Source organism: Labrus bergylta, chromosome 10 (genome assembly GCF_963930695.1).
Source record: "Labrus bergylta chromosome 10, fLabBer1.1, whole genome shotgun sequence".
Lineage (NCBI taxonomy): Eukaryota > Metazoa > Chordata > Actinopteri > Labriformes > Labridae > Labrus > Labrus bergylta.
In genome coordinates this window covers 24,052,054-24,076,634 of record NC_089204.1, presented here as the reverse complement: position 1 = coordinate 24,076,634, position 24,581 = coordinate 24,052,054, and the positions used below count along the sequence as shown (strand labels likewise).

Below are 24,581 nucleotides of genomic sequence, written 5' to 3'. Positions count from 1 at the left end.
GGGTTCAAATCTGGCCTTTGGTTCCTTTCCTGCACGTCATTCTCCAATCTCTTTCCCCCTGCTTTCTGACTCTATCCACTGTCCTATCTCTCAATTAAAGGCAACATTTTAGAAAAAAAAAAGTAAAAAAGTAAAATAAAATTTGATTATTACCTGCAGCATTTACAAATAAGCTCGTCCTGATCTTAAGTAGACTTTTTACGAGTGGACAACTAGGGAAAAGCTAGGCATAAACTCTGGGTCTATGGATTTAACTATTTAGATTCACAAATGCAACCCACCCTGACAATGTAAGGACATTTTCAGGAGTGCAGTACATGTGTGAAAAGGACTTTAATCAAAAATGTACTAATTTGAAACAGAGTTGGGATTTGTACACTAATCGAACACAAAATGAAGCCCATCTCCCAAACGATCACGCCATATAGCTCAGAAATACTTTGTTTTATCTGCTTTTACAAATAGCCTGCCTAGATTTTTTATTTTAATGCAAAAGAGAGTTTGAGCCTGTTTTATCACTGTTGATGTCATCTGAAGAATTGTTATGCCAGAAATATTTTGATTTGCAGAAGTGAGCAGGCCAAAATGAGAAGCAGACATAATTTGTTATCTGTAGAGAGATGTGCAGGGAGCTTGTTGAGCCCCTGATGAGGAAATGTTAGAGGGGTAGAAAGTTTATACATGAATTACAAAAAAACAGCATGACTAAGAAAAATGTCTTTGTGTTTGTGGGTGTGTTTCCAACCAAATAATTGAGTGCATATTTGAGAGATGAACATAAATATGGAGCTTGAGAAACTTGCCAAAGTTTGTTCTCTCTCTCTCTTGGTAACTTGTTTTGGAGGAGGGGTTTCTTGGAGGATAAGGGGTAGGAGGAGTGTCCTGGAGGCCACTGGGAGCCTCCCCCGGGGCTTTGATAGGCTGACACTGTTGTGAGTGAGTACAGGGGAGGCCAGTAGGAAGGTGAGTGGTCTGGGAGCCTGCTAGGGGGGCAGGCAGCTGCACAGAGCAGCAACCACTGCCTCTTAAAGCCTAAGGTAGTCCTCATTACAGCTACAGACTGATAGACAGAGAGCAGAGAGGGCTGGAGACAGGTCTGAGAGAGGGAGAGGGAAGGACAGCGAGAAACTGTGAACAGGGAAAGTTAGACTATAAGCAGTCCTACTTGTGTGTCCATGCTTCTTCCCCTCTGCACTACCTGAGGCACACATACACACACACACACAGGGAGGTGTTTCAGGGAGGCTAAGAGGGCCGACTTTCCAGAGAAGAAGGGAATTAAACACTTTTGTTTTCAATCCTCTGCATCTGTACTCAGGACAAAAAAAAGGATTACAGCTTGTTTGCCTTCACCACTTGTTCCACTCTTCTCGCTGCACATTGTCCTCACTGAGTCACTTTGGAGACTTTGGATACAACCTTCTTGAACTGTTGGTAGGAGCTCAGAGAGGCATGGCACATGGACAAAAGAGCCCCAGGTGGGCATTAACCCAGGGCTCCTTCAGCCTGGCACTGGGCCTGTCGCTTTTCTCCCTCCTCCTCCTCCCCCTCACAGTCTCGGCCGCAGATGAGTACGACTACTACAGCTGGCAGTCGGACAACTTCCACAATGGCCGCTTCTACACCAAGCAGCCGCAGTGTGTGGACATACCAGCTGACCTGCGCCTGTGCCACAACGTTGGCTACAAGAAGATGAGGCTTCCAAACCTGCTGGACCACGAGACCATGCCAGAAGTCAAGCAGCAGGCAGGCAGCTGGGTGCCCCTCCTGGCCAAACGCTGCCATGCTGACACCCAGGTTTTCCTGTGCTCCCTGTTTGCACCTGTGTGTCTGGACAGGCCGATCTACCCATGCCGCTCGCTATGTGAGGCTGTGAGGGACAGCTGTGCTCCGGTCATGGAGACCTACGGCTTCCCCTGGCCGGAGATGCTGACCTGTGATAAGTTTCCCATTGATAACGACCTCTGCATCCCCATGCAGTTCACTGGGAACCAAGCAACCCCGCCACCAGGTAGGTGTGCACATGAAACCATTCTAACACACAAGCATTAACGCAGTAAATATTGCAGAGCACACTTAGAATGAAAAAGTCCATAATGGAATTGGACAAAAGTCTGAACGCAAAAACCCTTGTTTCTGTGTCCTCTCAAAATGGATCAAATTTTCATTCATGAATAAAAAGATTCAACAATTTAAACTCTTAATTTATTTAAAAGACTGCAAATCTTTCCAACACAGAGTCATACTGCTGTATTAGTTATTAATATTCTGTCCAAAACATGGTACACACATGTTTGTTAATTAGATTTTAAACAATCGTTACAATTTAAAAAGATACATGGGTTGAAAAATAAAATATTTGTAATTGAAAAAATGTAGTGTTGTATACTTCTTCTACTATTGAAATAAAATAAAGCTGCCTACAATGAAAAGAGATGCGAACATAGAGTAGTTTGAGTTAATGGCTTGAACCATCTTGCTTCAAAACATTACTGAAGACAGTCGAGTGCCTAAGCGCCTGTAAAGTCAGATACTTAAGGAACTTGAAAATGGCTTTGAGGCTCTTATGGTTTCCCTAAACTAAAATGATGACAGACAGAGCTGTAAATGAGAGACTATCCAGAGAAGTTTAGTTAGGTAGACGTGAGCAGGAAGAGGCTACAGGCGAAAGTTCCTGAGTGATAGGACGGTTCAGGACGGCTCCCCTGCCATCTCTCCCCCCTCAGGGTGCCACAGAGACAGGCCAAGAGAGACAGACAGACAGGAGACTGAGAGACTCCGGCAGTCAGATCGCTCCCTGAGTTAAGATGAATGGCCTGTAATGTTAAACACATCAGAAGTGGAAAGGTGAAACACACTCACATGCAAACACACACACCTTTATCAGCAGACATCAATCAACAGCTAATCAATCAATCCAACAAGTGAGTGGATGGAGAATGTCTCATTTGGAGCTGTCATGCATGCAAGCTGGCCTGCAGAGTGTCTTTAAATGGACCAAAAGAAAACCAAGACGGATTAAATATGAAAGGAAACATCAGGGTTTTTAGTAAGGATTTAATTGACAAAAATGGAAAATGTGATTTAATTTCTCTCAGGCAGCGAGCAAGACGACAGACAGATGGAGTGAGTTCGAGAGAAAGAGTGGGAACTAAATAGAAAGAAATAAGTGTGTGCGTGCATGTGTGTGAATTCACAGCGAGAACTTAAGCAGCCTATTCACAAAAGCAGTCAGCTCAGAGAGGGGGAGAGAGAGAGTCGATGAGGGTCTTTAGACACTGAAGGGGGGGACAGTCCCCACTGTGTCCCAGCCTGCTCGGCCTTTGTTGGGTCTGGCAGCCAGCCGGCCAATTAGCAAGAAGGCCAATTACTGAGCTCCTGCTAATTAGTGGACATGACAGGACAAGAGAGGCAGAGGGAGAATGGGAATGGCTAAAGTGTGATTGTCCCGAATGGAGAGGAGTGAAAGGAGAGGAGAGAAGAGGGAGGCTGGGGAGTGAAGAGAGGCAGACAGTGCAGAGAAAAGGGGGGGAAAAAAAGCTGCTTCTTACAGGCTCTGCTTTCAATAAGGACTGCAAGAAAATGCTTTATTATTCTCTTTATTCCACTTCTTGCCTTTTACAGTTTATAGCCATTTCTTATCTAATAAAGATTGAAAAGTTCTTAAATGGAAAACATTTTTTTCCAATCCAAAACTCTTAGATTTCAGCCCCCTTTTTTCAGTGGATCATCTGTTCTCCTATAAAAGTCAGATTTTGTTGAGTAAGACTCTTTTTATCTTAACTTTAAAAAAAAAATTAAAAGAACTTTGCGTAATTTTTCGGTATCATTTCAAATTAAAAACGTTTTTATTGCTTCTTTAATGCTTTTTTTTTTTTTTTTTTTTTAAGTATAAAGGGAATTTGTTTCCTTCTTGATAGTTAATATTGTTTTTTTTTATTACTAAAATGGCAGCCAACAACTTTTTTTTTCCTGTGAGTTAAAACCAGCTGTGTGACATAACTTTGCTTTTTATCAATAATGTTCACCGTGATCTGATAGCTACTGAACTTTCTCTCCAGGAAAGTAAGAACAAATAGTTCAAGGATGCAGAGCTGTCTTAATCCATTAGAAGAAAAATGGTGGCTGTTTTTGTAGGACTGGTGTCAGCTATGTGACATTTTGGCTTTGCAGGAACATAACTCATTCTGGTACACGCTCCTTGAGAGGGAGGCAGCTCAGACCTAATATGTCACCTCCTCCAAACAGGAGACTGCTTGTTGACGCTATCTAATCAAATCATGATCAGAGGCAGTTAGATTACAGATAGTGGTGAGATAGCGGATCAGGGATAATAAGTTGAGGGATATCTGTTATTGAGAAATGTTGTGCCGGGAGAAAAAAAAGAAACAAACATGTTGCATGGAATTTTGAAGAAATGAATAAAACATGGCTGATTGGTTGAGCTTAAATGATTACATTTAAATGTGTGCTTGTGTGAAAGGGTGTAAATGTGTGTTTTTGAAACCGAGAGTGAACCCGTATCACTTGTAGCCCGGAGGCTCAGTCGCTGACATTTTGTTAAGAACCAGAGATTCTCAGATGTGCCGACAAGGCCATTCTGAGGACAAGCTTTTGGCTCTAAAACAAACGCGCACACACAAACACACATGCACACATGCAAAAACAAAGCCAGCAATAACAAAAAGAAATCTCAGATTAAATCTATTAGAGAAAGTTTCCTGGGAACCCTTTTTGTCAAAGGACATGGATTATTCTCGTCACCCAGGATCAAATGAGGACTCTGGTGGTAATCCAGGTGAATCTTTGGGAATTGGATCAAGTGCAGGAATTAAGTGCCGTCCTACCTCCCTGTCTTGGAGGCCCCGATGCTATCTGAGCTGTTCTGTGATTACATGATATACCACGGTTGGAGGGATCCTGTGGAAACTAGCAGTACAGAATTTAGGTTCACTTTCCAACTTTCTGTCTGTGTCAAAGAGAGGAACATCCCAACCGGCTGAGCTCTGGTTTTGTGAGTGTGGGACTGATTTTTGACACGTGTGCGTACTTGTGGTGACATTTTTGCGTGTATGTGTGTGTATGGGTTGTGATGATGAGGTAGATATTGTGGCAGGGGAGACCAGCAGAGTGCTGACAAAAGAGGGCAGAAGCATCCAGGGAGTGAAAAAAGCCAGCTGAGCCAAGTCTGTCTGTTAGAGCAAAGTTAATGCTAACTTAAGGATTTAATCATGCTGCCTTCAGCCGCTATCAGCATCAGCTCATCATTTCGGGTATGAAAGCATAGCCAAGATGATGCCCTTTCTTTTAAGGTGCATGGGGTAAACTTCCTAAGCAAATTGCATGTTTCATTGAATCTTCAACACAATGTGCACGTTGTCTAGTGAAAGTGGTAAGATTGCGTAGTGTGAAAGATATTGTCTGTCTTAGTGTAAGTTACAACCATGCTATAAGAGACAGGCCGCACTGTCGGGTCCCCAGCAGCACAATGGGTGCTACTCATGTGGCCCTGGCTGCTATATGAAAGGGAAAATGTGATCCAACGCTTTGTGCATGGAAGACTGCCTCTGCCTTTTGAGGATGTATTTTCTCTGCTGTATAAGATTCCTACAGATGCGAGGAGGGCCGTGTTTTCGGGGCCCCGAAGGCTGCCTGTGGGTTGTATTTAAGTCCTCCTCTGTCCGTCTGCATGCCGCATTAAAACAGATGTTAGGACCTCGGACATAAATCACACGCTGCATTTCATCTCCGGCACAGTACCGTTTTATGTCATAAGTGTTGCCCTGCTCGTAACTTACAGGGCCCAAATGAGGTGTGAGATAGTGACCCATGCATAGTTTAAATGGAACGTTCCTAACATAAAACAAAGTCAGTGTGACGGTCGGGCAGCAAGGGACAAGATACAAGACACTTCAGGGGGTCAAATGACAGATTGGATGAATTGAGTTGTCTTCTGTGTGAATATGTGTGAATGAGAAAGAAAACGGTTAGGAACAGAGGTTTGTCGCTTTGCACTTTCTGGAAGTGAGAAATTGGGAAATATTGCAAACAAGTAATGTCATTTGAATATTTTCAACAGTGTGTGGTCGGAAAAGGATTTCTGAGTGTCATCTAATGACTAATGAAGTCTTCAAGGAATCAATTATAATCAGGGCGTCAACATAATTATAGAAACTGCACAAAGCAATTTCCTATTGCACCATCTAGTCACCACAAAATGAAAATATCTTCATTTTGTTGTCATGTATTCAGATGTCAGAGCAGACATATGTTTTAGAGGAAAACCTTTATTTTGGCGCTCAAACTTGCTTCCTTATAGTGCTTCTCTTTACCAAAACTATATAGTTACTTGAAACTTGAAAAACTAGAACTTTAACCAATAACATGAAAAGTCTCAATCAATAGACTTTTAAAAGTGTCTTTAGTACCTAGGAGATTTTGTTAAGGTTGGATGTTGTTTAATCATGTCTCTATCTTCTTTTAAACCTGGTTATTTGAAAGAAAGAAGAAAATGACATTGAGGGAGTAGAAGGAGAAAGTGTATTAACTTCAGAGCTATGACTAAGTCAAGTTGTGTGGTTAAATTACTGGACTCCTGCCGCATGTCGTTTCCACTCTGGTTCACCATTTGAAGATTAACAGACGGGTTTTTACAACAGACCACCTCCCTGTTCACCCTGCTCCCATCCTCCTCTCCTTATACTTAATCATAGACTCTTGACCTCTTCCTCCCCACCAACAGCTCTGGGAGACAATACTTCAACATTTATCACCATGATTGGAGCGTTAAAGTTTCTGTAATAAAGCCAAAGTTAAGTGTAACCCAGAATGCAAATGATGAAAAGCAGCACAAGAGAAGTGGTCCAAGTCCAAAGTCAACCAAAGCAAGAACGCTGTGCTCACAGTTTTATCGCACTGAATGGTAGAACCTGCTTTGATATGAAGGCAATATACACGAATGAGCTCAAAATACATGAATGAGCTCATGTCAAAATATTGCTGGGGATAAATGTTTAAAAGAAAAAAAAACACATTAGCCACGCAGGACTGATTTCCATCACGCATGACTGTGAACCTCCAACAGAGACCAGACCTTGATAGGGGCAGCCAGTCATTGCTTAATTGATTTCTTAGTGGCATCCAAATGGTTGTTTTTTCGCTTCGAGCTCAGCAAAGTCTCATGGAGGGGGCCAGTTTCTCCTGACACATGCGCCGGCATCCACACAACTGGGAATCCTGCCAACATACCACCCCTGTGAAACCAGAATGAATTGCGGTGGAGTCTGAATCAAATGCAACACAGCTTCAAGGGAATCATTCAAAACAGACAAATACAGATTTTGGCGTTGATCTTGATCAGTGTGTGTGTGTGTGTGTGTGAGATGTGTGTGAGATGTGTGCTTGTATGTTTCCATGCCAGTCTACATGTCAGCACCAGACAATTAGAGGCTTGACCCTGTAGGCCTCGCAGGTCCCGCTATGGAAAGCATGGGAAGGAAGAAAAACTGGCAGCTACTCTTCAAGAACATGGTTCAACTCTCTCTGACACACACACACACACACACGTACACACACATTTATACACTCGGTGGCGGTTCGGGGGTTCACCTCCCCACGACCCAAGCAGCGAAGCATGCTAAACTTTGACCCTTGTCATTATCTGCCCAGACGCTGAGGTTTGGGTAGAGGTGATAACCTTTGAGCTCTGACTCTTAACCCAGGGGCCTGGGCTGGATTGTGCTGGGATAATCCTTTGTGTGCAGTGCAGTGTGTGTGTGTGTGTGTACTAAGTATGTCTTGATACCAGAATTTTAACAAATGTAGTAAAAATCAAACGATATCAATTCATGTTCTGATGCCACAGCAACAATTAAAGAAGTCCTAGGCAATGGAATGTGTAAACTGCACAAATACATTGACAATATAGACACAGTGTTATCACTCATAATTCAGTTGAACCAACCTGTGAATTTGAATTGACCACTGCTGCACTCCCTCTTTTGCTCGTGGCAGCTTTGGTTTAAAAAACATTTGTACTTTTCAGATATGTCGAACATTAGAGAAAAAGAGATTGTATCTTTATAAAACACGTTATGGAAAAGTATCAAAGTTTTGAGTGTACAAGTGTGAGCTTGTTAAGTGTGACAATCATCTGAAAAGAGCTTTTGTGGGAGTTATCCGAACATAGTTTGAGTCTCGCAGTAATTGAATGACAGAAAATTTAGCTTCACTATAAACAGTCCCCCTGAAAAAGGCTGCTCACTCAGGCATATCTTTGCTCATGATATTTCTCCGCCCTGTAGGTTGACTGTATACATGGGATGTTGGGACAATTTAGAAACCACATCCTTCCCCTCTCTCTGACTCCTTCTAATATTATTCCTTGTTGTCTGGATTGGCCCAGGGCTCTGTTTTGCAGATGAGTGGATTGATATGAGATGTGTGCAGCTACAACCCGCCCCTCTAGGATTACATGGAGTTTATGTCGTAATTTTCATAATAAAGTTTTATATTGAAGAGCCTTTGGAGAAAATTGCAAGGTAGTGTGTGTTTGTGTGTCTGACAAGGAGCAGAATAAGGGATTTACAGGCCTAGACAAAAATAAAACTGAGAAGGAAGATGGTCAATGGATAATAATTTTTCACATTTACAAGCATATTTTGGCAGGTATGTACCAATGACAACATATTATCAATGAATCATCTCTATCTCCTTCCAGTGTCCAAAAATGAAGCTTTATTACAGAACGAGAATCAGTAATCATTTATGTATCCCCAGGGGGAAATTTGGTAATAATATCATTGTGACAGGCACTGATAAAGGCTGGTTGTGTCATTTGGAGCCATGTGCTGCCCATTCTGCTTGTCAAAATATTCAATTTACAGATATAATGGCAAAGATCCCTCAGGACAGTATGAGCTGTACAGATTCTCATGTCAGTTTGAAGAAGATACTCATGGTTATGTATACTGTAGTTAAACAACTCTTGTGTAAGTCTTCATAAAATGTCCTCTCGTAGTTCCTCCTCTACTCTGATAAACCCTTAGAGAACTCTCCAGTCACCTTTGTCAGCTATCAAATAGTTTATTAAAACTAATCTTTTGGCAAAAAAACAAAAACTTGATATAAATCATCATCATAAAAACTAACTATGATACCTGAAATCGGGTTTGAGAAAATGCATTTTTCTTTTTGACCCATGTCCCAACTGTTAACATGGAGGAGGTAGAGGTTATGAGCTAGCAAGTCAGCAGTAGGGGCTCTAAATATGTTGGCTTCACTCTGATAGCTTTTTTGCTGACTATAGTTTTATACAGTCCATGGTCTATACTGTAAACGTGAGTGTTTCATTTTATAAACAAGCAAAATGTTTCAAATAGGGAAAGAAAATCATCCTCTGTCACATTGTGTATCTCTATTGTGTGGGTGCACAATATAAACACAGACCAAAATCACAGTAAGTGAGGTTAAACATGCTTTTGGAGTGAAGCAGACATGACCATAAATTTGGAGTTAAAAATAAACTGAACTTGTTTCTTTGGTTTTCTCTGGCTGTTTCACAATGTGTGGTTGCTGTGTGGCCTAAGTGCTGCTAGCTGTGGCTGTCTACAGAATCACTTTTCACCATGTTCAGCTGTTCCTGCAACAGCATTTACCTTTCTGCACAGCCATGACCACGCCTGCACCACCAAAATATACAAGGCCCAGAATAAAAACATTTTGTACGGTTTAATTGCAGGGCAAACATCAGTCAGCCTGCTGGACTGCATATTCGCTCCACAGCAAATAGCCTCTGACACGAAGAGGGGGGCGAGAATAAGTGGTTCAAAAGTGTCCATGGCTTAACGATTTCATACTGAGTGGCTTCTGTTTGCACCTCACCAACATTTACCCCAACTCAGCCATTATATATATATAAAAAATGGATCTGGTGTAGATGCTAATGATGTATTATCTTTCTGTCCCCTCAGTGTCAAAGGTGTGCCCTCCCTGTGACAACGAGTTGAAAGCAGACAACATCATGGAGCACTACTGTGCCAGTGACTTTGGTAAGTAGGAGCACTTAGGAGTACGGGGGAAGAGTGAGTGAGGAAAATATAGGACCGCATAAAGGAAGGTTTGATCCAATCTTAAGTTTAAACAATAACTTGTTTTCCAGAGTTTTGGATACACATTTAATAATCTGAGCATAACTTTGATTTGTCTGCCTTAATGTTTTATAATGAGATGATGAGTGACATATCAACCAAAGTGGGATTGCTTAAATAAAATAAATAAATACATTAGAGGAAAGAAAATGTTAAGGCACGGTATTAAAATTGTAAAAAAAAAGAAAAGAAAAGGGTTTTAAGAAAGGTAAGGCTTTTAAGTAAGGTAATTGCACATAAAGTATCAAACATTTAATCAATCAATCAATTCATCTTTATTTGTAACGCACCAATTCATAACAAGTGTTATCTTAAAACAAAAAGAGCAGGTCTAGACTGTACACATTATTTTATTTACTGTACAGGGACCAAAAATGTTCATTTAGCAAAGCAACAGTGGCAAGGGAAAAACTGTTTTAACAGGCAGAAACAGGAACTGAACCAGATGTTGACCAGCCCAACAGAGCAGCAGCAGCAACAACAACTAATGTAACACATTTACTGTATAGATACAATGTTGGTAATAATGGTAAAAGGGTATGTGTTGTATAAACAGTAACAATGAAGAATAATGATTGACTGATAGTTTTGGTAGTTAATGATAAAAGTCTAAACATCTTCAACTGTTATTGTAATAACTACATTAACATAGTTAGTAGCTGGGCTACTGCACAAAATAATATTTCTGTACATTACAAATAGGATGCACAGTTCTATGCTCATGTATAAATATGAATTAACTAAAGCCTTTGGTTTCAGACAAACCATAGCTCCAGGTGATAGCTTATCTTCAATCTTATCTAACATGTTTAAAATGCTTTAATCACTTAAGTTCTGCTTTACTTTGAATTAAAAGTTACTTTGCTGGCAAGTATGAAATAAGGTTTGGGCTTTTTCTACTGCTAATTTATTGCTTCAATTTTTTGTCTTTAGCGGAACCAGATGTTTTTTTCTTTTTTTTTTTTTTTTTTTTAAGTCAGACAGTAAGAAGCTAAAGACACATTAATGTATCAATGTTCCCATGACCTTTTTCTTCACATGAATTGATAAATTATTTTGAATTTTTTTTAGTCCCAATGGTGCTTTCAACACCATTTTTTTAAACTTTCCGACATTCCAGCTTTACCGCAGTTATGATCGGCACTCATAGCCAAAACGCAATTATTCCATTATTCCTGCTCATCAAGGCTGTTGGCCCCTCACACTTCACAGCAGCAGAATTTCTGCCTACATGGACTATTGCCTCAGTCCTGAGACTTAACGACACAGTGTTCTGTATTTTCACTGTTCAGATGATCCTGCTCTTTTTCTACTGGCGAAAAAAAACTTCTAACCCAGGGGTCTCATGAAGAACTTGGCTCATGTGTCTAAACAGATTAGTGGGAATAGTGTAATTGAAAATGAAATGGGGCTTGCCCAAAACTGAAAACCATTTTCCTATGCTGTAAAATCCCACGGAGGAATTATCTGCAGTTTCGCAATGTGTCTCCTAGTCACCAACACCTACAAAATGTCCTGAATATACAGACCATGACCCGTCATAAATCATAACTTGATGAACACCCAACACATTGTGTCCAGCTACAACAACAAAATTCATCTTTATGCACTTTGCTCATAATCTGAACTGCGGCCAAAACTTAGGCTCATCCCTATAATTAATCACAACTCAAGATAATTATTTGTCTGCTTTATTCAGGGATTACACTTCTCAATCGTATAACATGTGGGAGACAACAACACAGAGATTCTTTCTGTTCATTACAATGAAACATCACCACATGTGTGAGCAGATAGCCGGCAAAAGACGGACATTTTATTGGCTATTAATGTATGTGGCATTGGGATGAGTAGAAAAGTCAAGATAAACATGACGTATGGATTTGAAGATCAAGGCAAGAATGACTCCACCATGTTTCAGAATAAGGCGATAGCTGACTCCAGCTTGATCTCACGCCTCCTGAATGTTTTACCTATTCATCTTCAGACACTATTTGCCCTCAGAGCATTTATGTACTCAGTGTTTTATTACAGCCTACTTTTGATGTCTGATCTCTTCGCATTCCTTGTTGTATCATTCAGCAGTAAATGACAAGTACAAGAAAAGAATAAGGGAGGGAAGTAAGTCTTAAAGTGTACAGACAAGCTTACACCTGAGGGGTGAACTGCAAAGCAAGTTTAATAGGTATATAAGGTACGCTGAGCCTAAAGTCAGATTTTTCATTGTTAAGAAGCTGGATCTCTTTTGACCTGCCTAGAACATTGTGTTTACTTACGTTTATCACTGTTTTTACTTCAGTTAAGTTGTAAAGGGCCGCCTCTTCACTAATCCTTTACCTATTGATATTCTGATAGGCCATCATAGATTCTCAGATAAGAGAGTATGTATATCAAATTTCATCTTTTCCCCATAGAATGTATAAAACATGGTCATGGTATCTGTGATGTCACCCATTGCATTGGTTTGTGAAGAAGCGTTATAAATTAACTATGGCAGTTGCCATATTGGAAATGCTGACTAATAACTTCTGGCCAATCGAGAAGCAGACAGAACTCTGAGCCTTAAATATAATATAAAAAGATGATTTGCAAATAAATGTACCATCCATAGAGTTTTGAAAAAAATACCTTAATAAACTATTGAGACCAAAAATGTTTATTGAAACATTAATTAAAAATGTGTATTTGTGCTGTACAGAGAGCCACTTTTCTCCTATTTTTCCACCTCTACATCCCCTTAGCTCACTTTAAAAAGAGAAGGGTTTGTGTAAATACGTAAGCAAAGCTTGTCAAGATGACACTGGCCAGGCTGCACTTAGGGTCCCACAGAATCACTTTGGACTGAATATGGGCGTGCATTCAAAGTGATTCCGGAAGGGAAATTATTCAATCAAATTCATCTTTAAACACACACTTACACATGAATGCATTCATTCACAAAAGCACACACTCACTAATGTATGTAGGCACGCACGTAAAACACCAGTCCTCAGTGAAGGAGTTGGATGTGAATCAGATTGCAGATGAGAAGCTGCAGCCCAACAAACATTCCTTCTTTAACATGTTATCGCTTAATATGTACTGCACTGTGTACACGTATCAGAGTTTACCCGGAGATGTTTATGCAACCATAGACGAGCAGGCGAGAAGTGAAATGGCGATCATCCAACCGGCCTGGGTACATAGCAATGTTTCATACCGACCCCGCGCCTTTGCCCGGCCCATGATTAATTTCAGCTGTCAAAATGTTCATCCAGAGAATTCCTTTCTCAAATGTTTGGCAGTTTAAAATTGTAATCTCTCATGTGCTAAACTTTGAACTTCAATCCCAAGGCTCAAACTGAGATTGTTCAAATGGATTTTACTGAAACTGAACTCACAATATATACTGAAAATTGTAAATAGATGCCATGTTCTTTATATTTTGATAAAACTATAGGATTGTCGCGCATAGTAAGAACAATATTCCAAACACTTAAATCAGCATTTAAAACATCAGAGACAGTTCCAAACTGATAGGGATTATATAGAAACATAGCTAAGAAGTAAAGACTTTCAAACTGAGAATCTGTCTCAGGTGAGAGTATTGTCCAAATTATGAAGACTTGAGCCTCGTCTTGGACTTGAATTCCATGAGACATGAATTATTTCATACCTTACTCCCAAGGCTTGATGTAGACTGAGATTTGACAATACATGCAACCAATTTTCAAGTTTTTGCATGGTAAATACCATGGCATAAACAAAACAGCAGAAAGGGCTTGTATAGCCAAACAGCTTGCTTAAATGCAATACTTCGGCCTTGTTCTTTAAGAAAAATGTTTAGTTGCAGTGTTGTCTAATTGTCAGCATTCAGAAAACTCAGAGAATTGCCATTAGCTATGAAGACTCATGACTTGTCCTCACTGTCAAGGGATCAAGGGTTGACTCCAAATATCTTGGTTCTAACTCACAAAAGCTGTCACTAGTTTTTAATGGCTTTTCCCCACGTCACACATACAAACAAACCCACAGGATGCAGTTTTTATACGCTGCAGGAAAAGGTAAATGATGATACTCAGGAGAGGTGTAAAATAGCTGCTTCCCCCGGCAAAGAGCTTAGTGCTGGTCTTACAGAAAGATTACAGCTGCTTAAGGTAGAGGGTAAAAGTGCAATACAATTGTCATATATACAGCGTCAAAGTGTAACAGAGTGAAACTCTCTTTCTCCCTCAGTCCTCAAGATGAAAATCAAGGAGGTGAAAAAGGAGAAGGGCGATCGAAAGCTGATTGCAGCGCAAAAGAAGAAGAAAGTTTTAAAGCAGGGGGTCCTGAGGAAGAAGGACCTGAAGAAGCTGACCCTGTACATCAAGAACGGAGCCAACTGCCCATGCGCCCAGCTGGACAGCCTGGGCACCAACTTCCTAATCATGGGCCGCAAGGTGGACCAGCAGCTGCTGCTCATGTCTATTCACAAGTGGGATAAGAAGAGCAAGGAGCTCAAGTTTGCCATCAAGTACATGAAGTCCCACCAGTGTCCCACCTACCACACCGTCTTCCAGTGATGTGTCTCACTTTTCATAGATTTAACGATCATTTCCCACATTCTACCTTGTTCAAAGCAGATCTTAATATCATTTTCAATATTGTATCTTTAAAATCCAGATCCTGGCAAATTCTATTTCTGGCCCACTACTTTATCGTAGAAGAGGATGGGAATAAATGAGGTTTCTTCTGAGATTAAGGATAATTCTGGTAGTCTTAGGGGTCAACCTGATCTGCTTAGATCAGTCACAGTTTTTTTAAGTTAGAGAGTTGAACAGGTTGCACTATCGGCAACTCCCTAAGAATGAAACAATCTCAGAAGAAACAACAGATTTTGAACAAGTTGGATGAGATTATTTTAAAAACAGACTATGTCATATTTCCACTTAAATGGGAATACTCTTCCTTAGCAATTATACTTTACTCGTCTGATAGTGCAAATCAATCACTTGTATGTTATCCTAAAGAAACTATAAAAATGAGACAGTATCATTAAGAAACAGTAACCTTAATATTTGAGGCAATTATTGGAGGGAAATTATGTTTGATAATGTCTTGATTAGATGTACAGAACAGGACAATGGGCTTTGATTCTGTATAAGGCGAGAAATTATACCCAACAATAAGACTCTGCAAAAGGCAGAATGGCACAGAGCCCCAAGAACAACATCAAAGCAAAGACATGTAGATGATCCACCTAACTGTATTTTTTGATCATGTAAAAAAAGTAACTCAGATTAATACTAGATGATTAGAAAACTGTGCTTTTATTCTTTTATCCCTGCTGGGAAAGAAGACCGATTGGACAAGACAGACTGGCAGACTGGATGATGCTTCCACTGACTTTGTACAGCACTGTTTCTGTGGCCTGAAAGAGGGGAACTTGAATATATTTTGCTTTTTCAATTGGAGGGAGTGAGGTTGTGGTAGAGAAAACATGTTTCTCAAAACGAGTGGAGAATAAAAGAAGAAGGAGAGAGAAAGAGACTCTGGACAGAACCTACAGTGTTGGGTTGATAAGTCTCTGGTACTCGCGACTTTTGACTATCACTTTCAATCTTTCTTTTTTTGTACTCAAGTTTTGAATCTTCTTCAGTTAAACTTATATTGTATAAAAGCAGAAATCATACATACAGACATAGCACCTGAATTCATTGTTTCAATAGCAATTAAAGATGAAAATTTAACTTTTACAATACTTTCTAATCAGTTAACCTGTAAGTAGTCCTGTTACTGAAATACGACTTTGTTTTACAAGAAAGTAAATGAATAAAATATATTTGAAATTTTTATAAAGAATTTATTTTGAAATGTGCCATTTATTTGCCATTATGATTGACCTACAAAGAACTTTTTTTTGGACAACTTGTTTGTTGGGCTAAGAAACACACAGCGGGAACTTGTACTATTTGCAGACACATATAGGTGGTTCTCTTTAATTCCACTGCATTTAAAATATATTTGGTTAAACTACTGAGTTTCCTTTCCAGCGAATCAACTGCAGTCAACACTTGGCATTGATAGAAAAGGAAACTCCAATTTAATATTTCTTAATTCCATTTAACAATCCAGATGTCCTACTAGAACATACAGCAGAGCTTTAACTGGACAAGAACAGATTGTGAGTTTCTACACAGACTGCCTGATACCCTTCATTTATATAACCTCAATTACTCCTCGAAATGCCGAAATCCTCGAGATTCACTCTAGGCCTTTGGCTCTACACAAAGCCTGGGCTACAGAACCACCAGCTTTTTATTCTTAAGAGTAAAGGGGTGACACAGACAGACAGCAGGCTGCAATGTGAGCGACCAAGTTTATCAAAACCACCCAGAACTTAATCAGTCCAGACGCACACATAACAAATTCACGGCAGTGAAAAGAATTTGGCATCTTTGTTCTCCAAAATTGCAAAATGGATCAATTGTGAAACTGTACAATTTTTATAGTTTTCCGCCCATATTTCCCGAAATGTGGAGACTTTTGGAAACTGTTTGGAGTGTGAAAGCCAGTAAAGTGATGACCTTTTTCCATCTGATTTTTGAGATAGAGCATACTCTGGCTCTAAAGTGTGGAATGACAGAAACAGGACAGGACAGGGGTAATAAGAAGAAATGTGTTGGACACGACTGATTTTTATAGACTTTAAAACATTTAAATCCTCTGTGCATGATCAAACAAGATAAAAATCATGGAAGAAGTTTTAATGTCATACAGGTGGATATACAATGTTGCTTAGAGAGATGCAATGAGCGGCTTTCATAAAACAAGATGTTTTTAATCAGTGAACTCAATGCAGAGCGAGACAATGAAGAGGGAAGGTGAAACAGGAGACAAGGGAGAAACTTGGCTGGATCCCAAAGACGTCGATCAGCACCTTCTCAAAGGTCACTTAGTCTAGTTAATAAGGGGCTGATGAGGGACCTTCAATACACAAAGAAACACACACACGCACACACACACACTACAACTTAAAAGACACCTTTTGGGATAGATTTTAATACAAGCTTCCATTGTCTCACTTAGCTCCTCATTTTAAACATAAACCAATTCAATCAACATACATGAACTGTAACACTGACTGGTTACATGTGCTGCTTAATAGACAGCACTACGACATGACACACATAAAACACTAAAAAATTGACCAGAGTGGTTGTGACAATATTTTTTGATTAAGAACATACTCAACAAGTGATCTAAAAAATGTCCTCTTTTACTGAATATGTTACGATGCTGTAGGCCACTGTAAGATAGGTATTCAAGTGCACTCACACACACACACACTTTCAAAGAAAGGCCACATTGTCTGTTTTTATTGCACTGTGCTGATAAGAAGCACCTTTTTTCACGCATGCACACAAAAGAAAAACAGATTGAATATTCTTAGAGTTAATTGTATAACTTGTTTTTGATTGGTTGTTTTGTAAAGTTCCATGTCTTTTGATTAAAACCAGAGAGATTGGTGTGATCGACCCAAATTAACTTTTTTCACAATAGTGAAAATAATTTTTGATTAAGTTTATTTGGGATATGAGCTGATGAAATCTGAATGTTTACACTGTAAAGATATTCATATTTTTTAGAAGAGGAGCAGAAATGATTCCTTTAACCATGAAATGAGATAGCATTTCTGCACTCCTGTTTTTTATTCTCAGTCAGGGTTTTTATTTTTTATTTTTAAGTTTGGGGGCCTTTTTGTCTTTACCAGACAGGACAGCTGAAGAGAGACAGGAAACACTGGGATGGTAGAGGGGGGGACGACATGTAGCAAAGGCCCGAGGACATATCCAAACCCACAGCCGCTGTGAGTCCAGCCTCCAAACATGTGGTGTGAAATACAACCACTAGGCTATCGGCAGCCAAAGTCAAAGAGTTTTTTTTTATATTAATTATAGATGTAAATAAATATATATAATAATAAAAATATTATATTATAAATATAGATTATTGGCTAGATGTCTGAGATAGGCTCCGGTTTTAACATATAATATTTTCACCTTTTCTGTTTTGACAATTTACCTCAGTAAAAATGACAAACATGAGTTGAGGTGTCTTAAAAAGTCTCGAACAAGTAGTTGATGAGACTTTAGACTATCATCATCATCAACAAAGACAAGACATTAAAGTCATACAACCCTGGTGTATTTTATTTACATCCTTAGGTTAGTATTTTATCTGGTAAGAAAATTCCCACTTTAAAAATAAGAAAAGTGGTGTTGGTTACCGTTTTTGTCCTGCTTGGCTGTTCCATTCATTGTCTTTGGACAAGTTCTGAACATTGGCTACAGATAACAAAAATTCTTAAAACAAGTAAAATTGCACTAATGACTGAAATTGTTACCAGTTGTTAAATAAAAGTCCGGAAAAATTGGAAATATCAAGATTTAATTGGATCTTGTCAATTTTCTTTTAACTAAAACTTGAACGCAGCTCTTGAACACAAACACACACACCCAAACACATGTACACACAACCTCATGTGCACGTTAATCGGATTTGACTGGTCTACCTCACCAAAAAAAAAGGCCATTATATAACATTCTGGAGGGTCAGAAGAATTTATATTAGATGCAGCATGCCTCTCTCTTTACCCACTACACAAGGCACCATTAAAACAGCATTAGTAAGTAAGCCAACATCCTTCTGGTCTGAACCACAGACCACCTGTCTGCAGGAAAGGAGGACAGCATGGAGAGAGTCGTACATTCATGTAGAAGAAGGGAGAAAATGGAAACAGCAGCACATGGATATGAGGACTGCAGTGGCTCCGAGCCTTGGCCTGCCTCACTCAGTAAAATGCATTAAAGATGTGATGTTTTGTTGTTGTTGTGTGTCTGCTGATGTGTGTATGCATGCCGTGTAGACTCCCTTTAAAAGGCCTCGGGGCGAGCCAGGGAATAAATTTTTCCTTATAATAAAGTCAGAGAAACTTTCTCCATGTTGTACACTCACAGTGAGCAGGCTGCTCTCCACAACACAGCTCCCATCCACATGCACACTCGCTCCAGCTGATAAGCCGCTTTCAGCTGGCTTAGTGATTTTCTCAGTCATGATGAATATAAATGATAAAAGGGGATTGTTACAGTAATTTTATTTCTAAACCACTGCCATGTGGAGTCTGAATATATTTAACAATGAATGTGGAATATGAAATCAGTGCTCTTCAGACTTACAGGGATAATTTGTTCTCTCTGTCACACTCTCTCAGTTAATTTAGCAACTTGTTAAATCATCTCAGACTGGTGGATGTGACGGCTTGCTTTTCATTCTGCTGATTTGCTTATAGTCCTCTTCTCTCCAGATGTGTAAAGGTGTATCTGATACAGATGTTTCCCTTCCGCCCTTTGTGGGTAACAACCCTTCTATCAGACTTGGTTGATTGATGTGTATAGAGCTACAAGGACTTTATGGAAACAGGTGTACCGTGTTATCAATAATTCTACTTGATATATTTGACTGTGAATTAGCGAATCTACGTATGAATACAGGAATGACAGAACCAACATCAGTTCAACAGTTATTCAAATTAGGTTTTACAGAGAAAAAAACATTACATATAGATTCTGAATCATGAATGCTTTCTTTATTTTTGCCCAGAAGTACACATGAGGTTGAGGGTGTTATTATTAGTCCTATAATTTAAGCCTTAGCCTAGAAAGGACATCATTCTCTTTATTGTACAGTAATACAAGGTTATAGTTTTTCTATAGGTTATAGATTATCTGGAGTGATTTAATAATCCTCCATCCATTTAGCATCTTTCAGTGACTAAGTTATCATATTTTAATGTATATTAGCTACATTCAGTGATGACCTGATGTCTCAAAACGGTAATAATCAGTAACTGAGCAGTCATCAGGAATTGTTTTAATTAAAACTTGTTCTGTTACTTATTAATAATCAACTGACAGTTGACTTCAGCACATCTGACAGCTTTCAACTCCTCAAATTATGCAGGAGTGAGCGAATTCCTCCACAGTTCCTCCACCCAGTGAGTCATTCAGTCGATGAATGAATTATGTGAACTATGTTTTCAAACCAAATAAGAAAAATAGTCCTTGTATTTCACAACCAATTTAGTTATTTCAAAAAGGTGTTCATAAGGGCTCTATACTGGCAGGACATTGGTCATATAATACATAAAAGGATACAGTGGTTAATATTCAATACACTAATAGATACTACATACTAAGAGAAGCCAGAGGCAAATTTATTCAGCATAAAATACTCTATAGATATTATTATACCCCTGCGAGACTAAATAGTATGGGGTTATTAAAGGACAGTCTATGTTGGAAGTGTAAAACAGAAAGTGGCACGGAGATTCGTGCTTCAAGGGAATGCCTAATAGTTTTCCCATTATGGAAAAAAACTCTACAACTTAGAGAGGATTGTTTAAAATGCCAACTACCCCGATCACCTCAGCTTTGATTAAAGTAAATAATCATACACAACGTTAACAACTGGTTTAATAACATGTCCACGGTCAATTCTGAGATATTGGAAAGAGCTAAAAACCCTGACACTGAAAATGTGAAAAACTGAACTGGAAAAATGAATCACCTAAGGAGCTATGTGACAGTTTTAACTATATCTGAAGAAAGCTACCTGTTTTTGTCAGGATGTTGATTGTCTGTTAAAGCACGTTATTATTATGTCATGCTCTTCACGCATTGATGATGCTTTTTGTATTATTGTCTCTAATTTGTGTTAACTCTTTACAATGTCTGATATGTTATCTGCCTCTTTATTTTTTTTTTCCTTTAAGGTTTGGTCTAAACCTGTCTCATAATGAAATATAAGTCATTAAAGTTCATTAAGGTTTACGTTTTTATATATATATTTTTAAATGGCATACCGTGACGTTGCATGAGTTTTCATCTAGTTAATAAAAAGTAATCGTAAAAAAAATGAAAAAGTTGAACTTTTTCAATGCAATCTAGACTGTGATTGGAAATGTATTTTACAGTAGTAAATAAAACAACAATTTATTTTAACGGCACTCTGCTGCATATCCTTTTTGTCCACATAGCTATCCAATGAAGATAGCAACATGATGCGGTTGAGTGAGAGAAGTAATGGGTGACTGTCACATATTAGCGTGTCCTTGTTCAATCTGTGTTCCCCTTTGACTTAGTGACACAATGACACTGCAACAATGACATTCAAGGCCTGTCAGCTGACCTGCTGCACTGGGGTGATAAGGTTAGATCCACCATGCACACACACACACACACACACACACATGCACATTAACATCGACTTGGGGAGAAGAGGGCAAAGGGACAGAGAAGGTTCAGGGAAAGAATTGAAGGGGGGGGTGCCTGGATAAGAAAACACCCAAGCTGCTCTCCAGGGACTTCGGCTCTCGGAAACAATCACATTGGCCTCAGTGTCTCCTCTGCAGTGGAAAATGAATAAATGAATAGGTGGAGTAGAAGGCCTCCCATGGGCCCGGTCCTGACGCCATATGTGAAGGCCATCAGTGTGTCCCAAACCTGCTGTTTCCCCACTGAACCAACATGTCAGCGACAAGATTTACAGCCGTGTGGAAAGAAGTGACACACATACACAAACTCACAAAATCATGAAAGAGGATAAAGTAATAGTTGCAGCTGAACACCCATCTGTGTTTATACAGGAGAGTGCCAAGATCCAAAGGCAAATATAAAAACAAATATTGACATCAACAGACGAGTGGAAACCAAAGTTTACACACCCATAGTGCACGGACAATTACAACCCTCAACAAGCGCAGAGATTTACACGTATTATGAAAGACAGGCATCAGCAAATAAATAAATCTGTTTCCCCAGAGACCTGTTGACCTCTTTTACTCTCCGTTTGTCAGCAGAGGTCAAGGTCAGGCAGGGATGGGCAGAAGGTCACAAGGAGATGAGAGTGTGCTTATGTGCGCGCACAGTTTAACCAGTCAGCATGCACACACGCACACACACAGCGTCAAAGCCCCCCTTGGTGGCGAAGGTTTAGCAGCCTCCATGTTTTGGCAGTCAGGTCGTGACCGCTGACCCCATCAGACCCGAAGAGATGAGGTAGTCTGGTCAGCAGGGACGGTGGCCACTAATTGACATAATCTCCCATCTCCTACATGTCAGTCTCTTTTCAGACAGAGCAGGCTAATCAGTGTAGCTCAGTGAGGTCAGTGTGGCATTCTGCTATTGTTAGCTGGAAACAGTCCCTGTGCTATTGTGAGCTCTGTAATCAAGTGTCTTCCCTCTTTCCAAGAGCAGTCAACGGTTCCTTGAGAGACACGACGGCTAGCTCTAGCTTCATCTGAATGCATGCAAGAGAGTTGTAAAAAAAAAAACACATAGAACTCACTGTTGTCTGAGTTTGCCACCTTGTTTTTGCTCTTCACCTCAAATGAGACAAGTAAGTGTTTCCATAATCAAAATATACATTATTATTTGCTTGGATGTATTGATTTAAATGAATATCAACGGAAATTGACCAGCCACAGTGACAACTTAACATTGTTTGTAGGACATTCACAATTCAATGACTGAAAAGGGAAGCTTCCCAATCCTCACATCTGAGAGGTTGGAACAAGGAAATATTTGGAATTCTTGATTAACACGAACTTACTAACTGATTTTTTTTTAAATATCTTGTAGTTCTAGTTTAGCCCTCTCTATTAACCCTAGTCACAGCAATTACTGAAAAGCTTGATTGGATTACACAAGTGTTTTCATCCTAATTAGGGAGTCTCAAAGCACTACTTAAGCCTGTTTTAGCCTCCTGCTCAGTCTTTCAATCATCTGAACAACTTTAGCCTTAGGCCAAGAGACTCTGCTCCCTGATGAAATTCCTTAGTTCAAACTATTATTAACTCTCAGACAAAGAGAATAACTTTTATCATTGTGTCATTATCATTGATCCCATTCTGCATCTCACACCTCTTTTCTGCCAGGCTTTGCTTACAATAAATCCAAGGATATCATCACAAAGGTCTCAGGGATGACAAAACATACATCTGTCCTATAACTACAAGACTGAAAACACTCCTCCCAGCTGGAAACATGTACAACATTCAATTAGCAACCTTGTAATGGTGCTTGAAAAAACATTATGCTTATCTGGCACTGAAAAGATGGGATTACTTAAAGATTAGAGTTAAGCACTTATCCATATTTCTAAAGCAGGGCGTCTCCAACATGTGCTTAGAATTTTAATACGCAAATGAAACCCTGATTTTAAAACTTAAGCAGAAAGTCTTACCACTTAAAGACAGAAGTCTTTACCATTAAACCTTCCTGAATAAATATTCACGTAAATCTGCTATAACCTAAGTTCTTAAATGTTTCCCCCTGGTATTTGTTCTTGGTGTGAATACAAACTACTCAGACTTGATCATCTGAATCCTTTCCATGAGCAGACTGTTTGCCCAAAAACTCTCTGTACTTTCCTCCACTGCCTAAAACAATAACCCCACCAAATGCAGCTTCACGGAGCCAGCTCCACAGCGATCGCTTCTCTGCGTTTGAAGTGTTTATGGACATTAATGATCCAGCATTTCAAAAAGAGCAGCACATGTTTGGCAATGCAGACCACTCGGGCAGGAGGAGGAGGAGGAGGAGGAGGCATGTTTCAATGGAAAATGTTTCAAAATAATAGTTGTGTTGTTCTGTATTGTGGGATACTAGGGTTGTGTGGTCTAAGTCGAGTGAGCGCCCGCCGGAAGCCAAAATATTAAGAATCTGACCACAGAGACATCGAGACGTGCAACAAAAACAGGTTTGTGAGAGCATCTTAGCAGTGAATACAGATTTCAAGTAGTACCGGTGTCATGATATTCTCCAGTCAGACCTGGATAACACTTAACCAGCTCCTTCTTGTAAAACACAGTGAAAGGATGCAAAAATTTTGAATATGTATTATGGATCATTATAAAATGTGATTGTTCAAAATCATTCTTAAGTTGCTAAAATAAAAGGAAATGTTGATTATGTTAATTCCATGAGCCTTAAATGACATCTTCATATTACTTATTTGTCAGTGTAAAACTTAAAGATATTAAACTAACAGTGCAGTATAGCAGATAAAAACAGTAAATTCCCATGTTTGAAAACCTGAAGCAGCAGATGTTTTGGTTAAAAAATGTGAATATTTATGATAGGGTTTGGCCAGTTGACTGTATCAGAGGAGGCAGCTGGGCGGGTTCCAACCATCTTGTTTTGGCAAAATCAATGTCAGTCAACACTGAGAGCAGAGCACCGATAAGGCATTGAAGGGAGGATGTGCAACAGGGTAGAGACATACTTTCCAGCGTTGCAGATCCTCAATTTCTATGACTTTTCTACACCTAATAACGCTTAGTTTTGTGGTCATTGTGTGACTGTGTTCTGTAAAGTTTACAACCTGAATAATTTGTGTAGAAGAACATAT

General features: G+C 39.5%; 1 protein-coding gene across 1 annotated transcript; it reads left to right on the top strand.

Moving 5' to 3' along the window:
- Nucleotides 1-988: 988 nt before the first annotated feature.
- On the top strand, nt 989-15,971 carry sfrp5 (secreted frizzled-related protein 5). The gene is made up of 3 exons (XM_020650982.3): nt 989-2,011; nt 9,972-10,049; nt 14,364-15,971. The coding sequence occupies exons 1-3, from the start codon at nt 1,453-1,455 to the stop codon at nt 14,690-14,692; spliced, it is 966 nt and encodes a 321-aa protein (XP_020506638.1). The 5' UTR covers nt 989-1,452; the 3' UTR covers nt 14,693-15,971.
- The last annotated feature ends 8,610 nt before the right edge of the window (nt 15,972-24,581 follow it).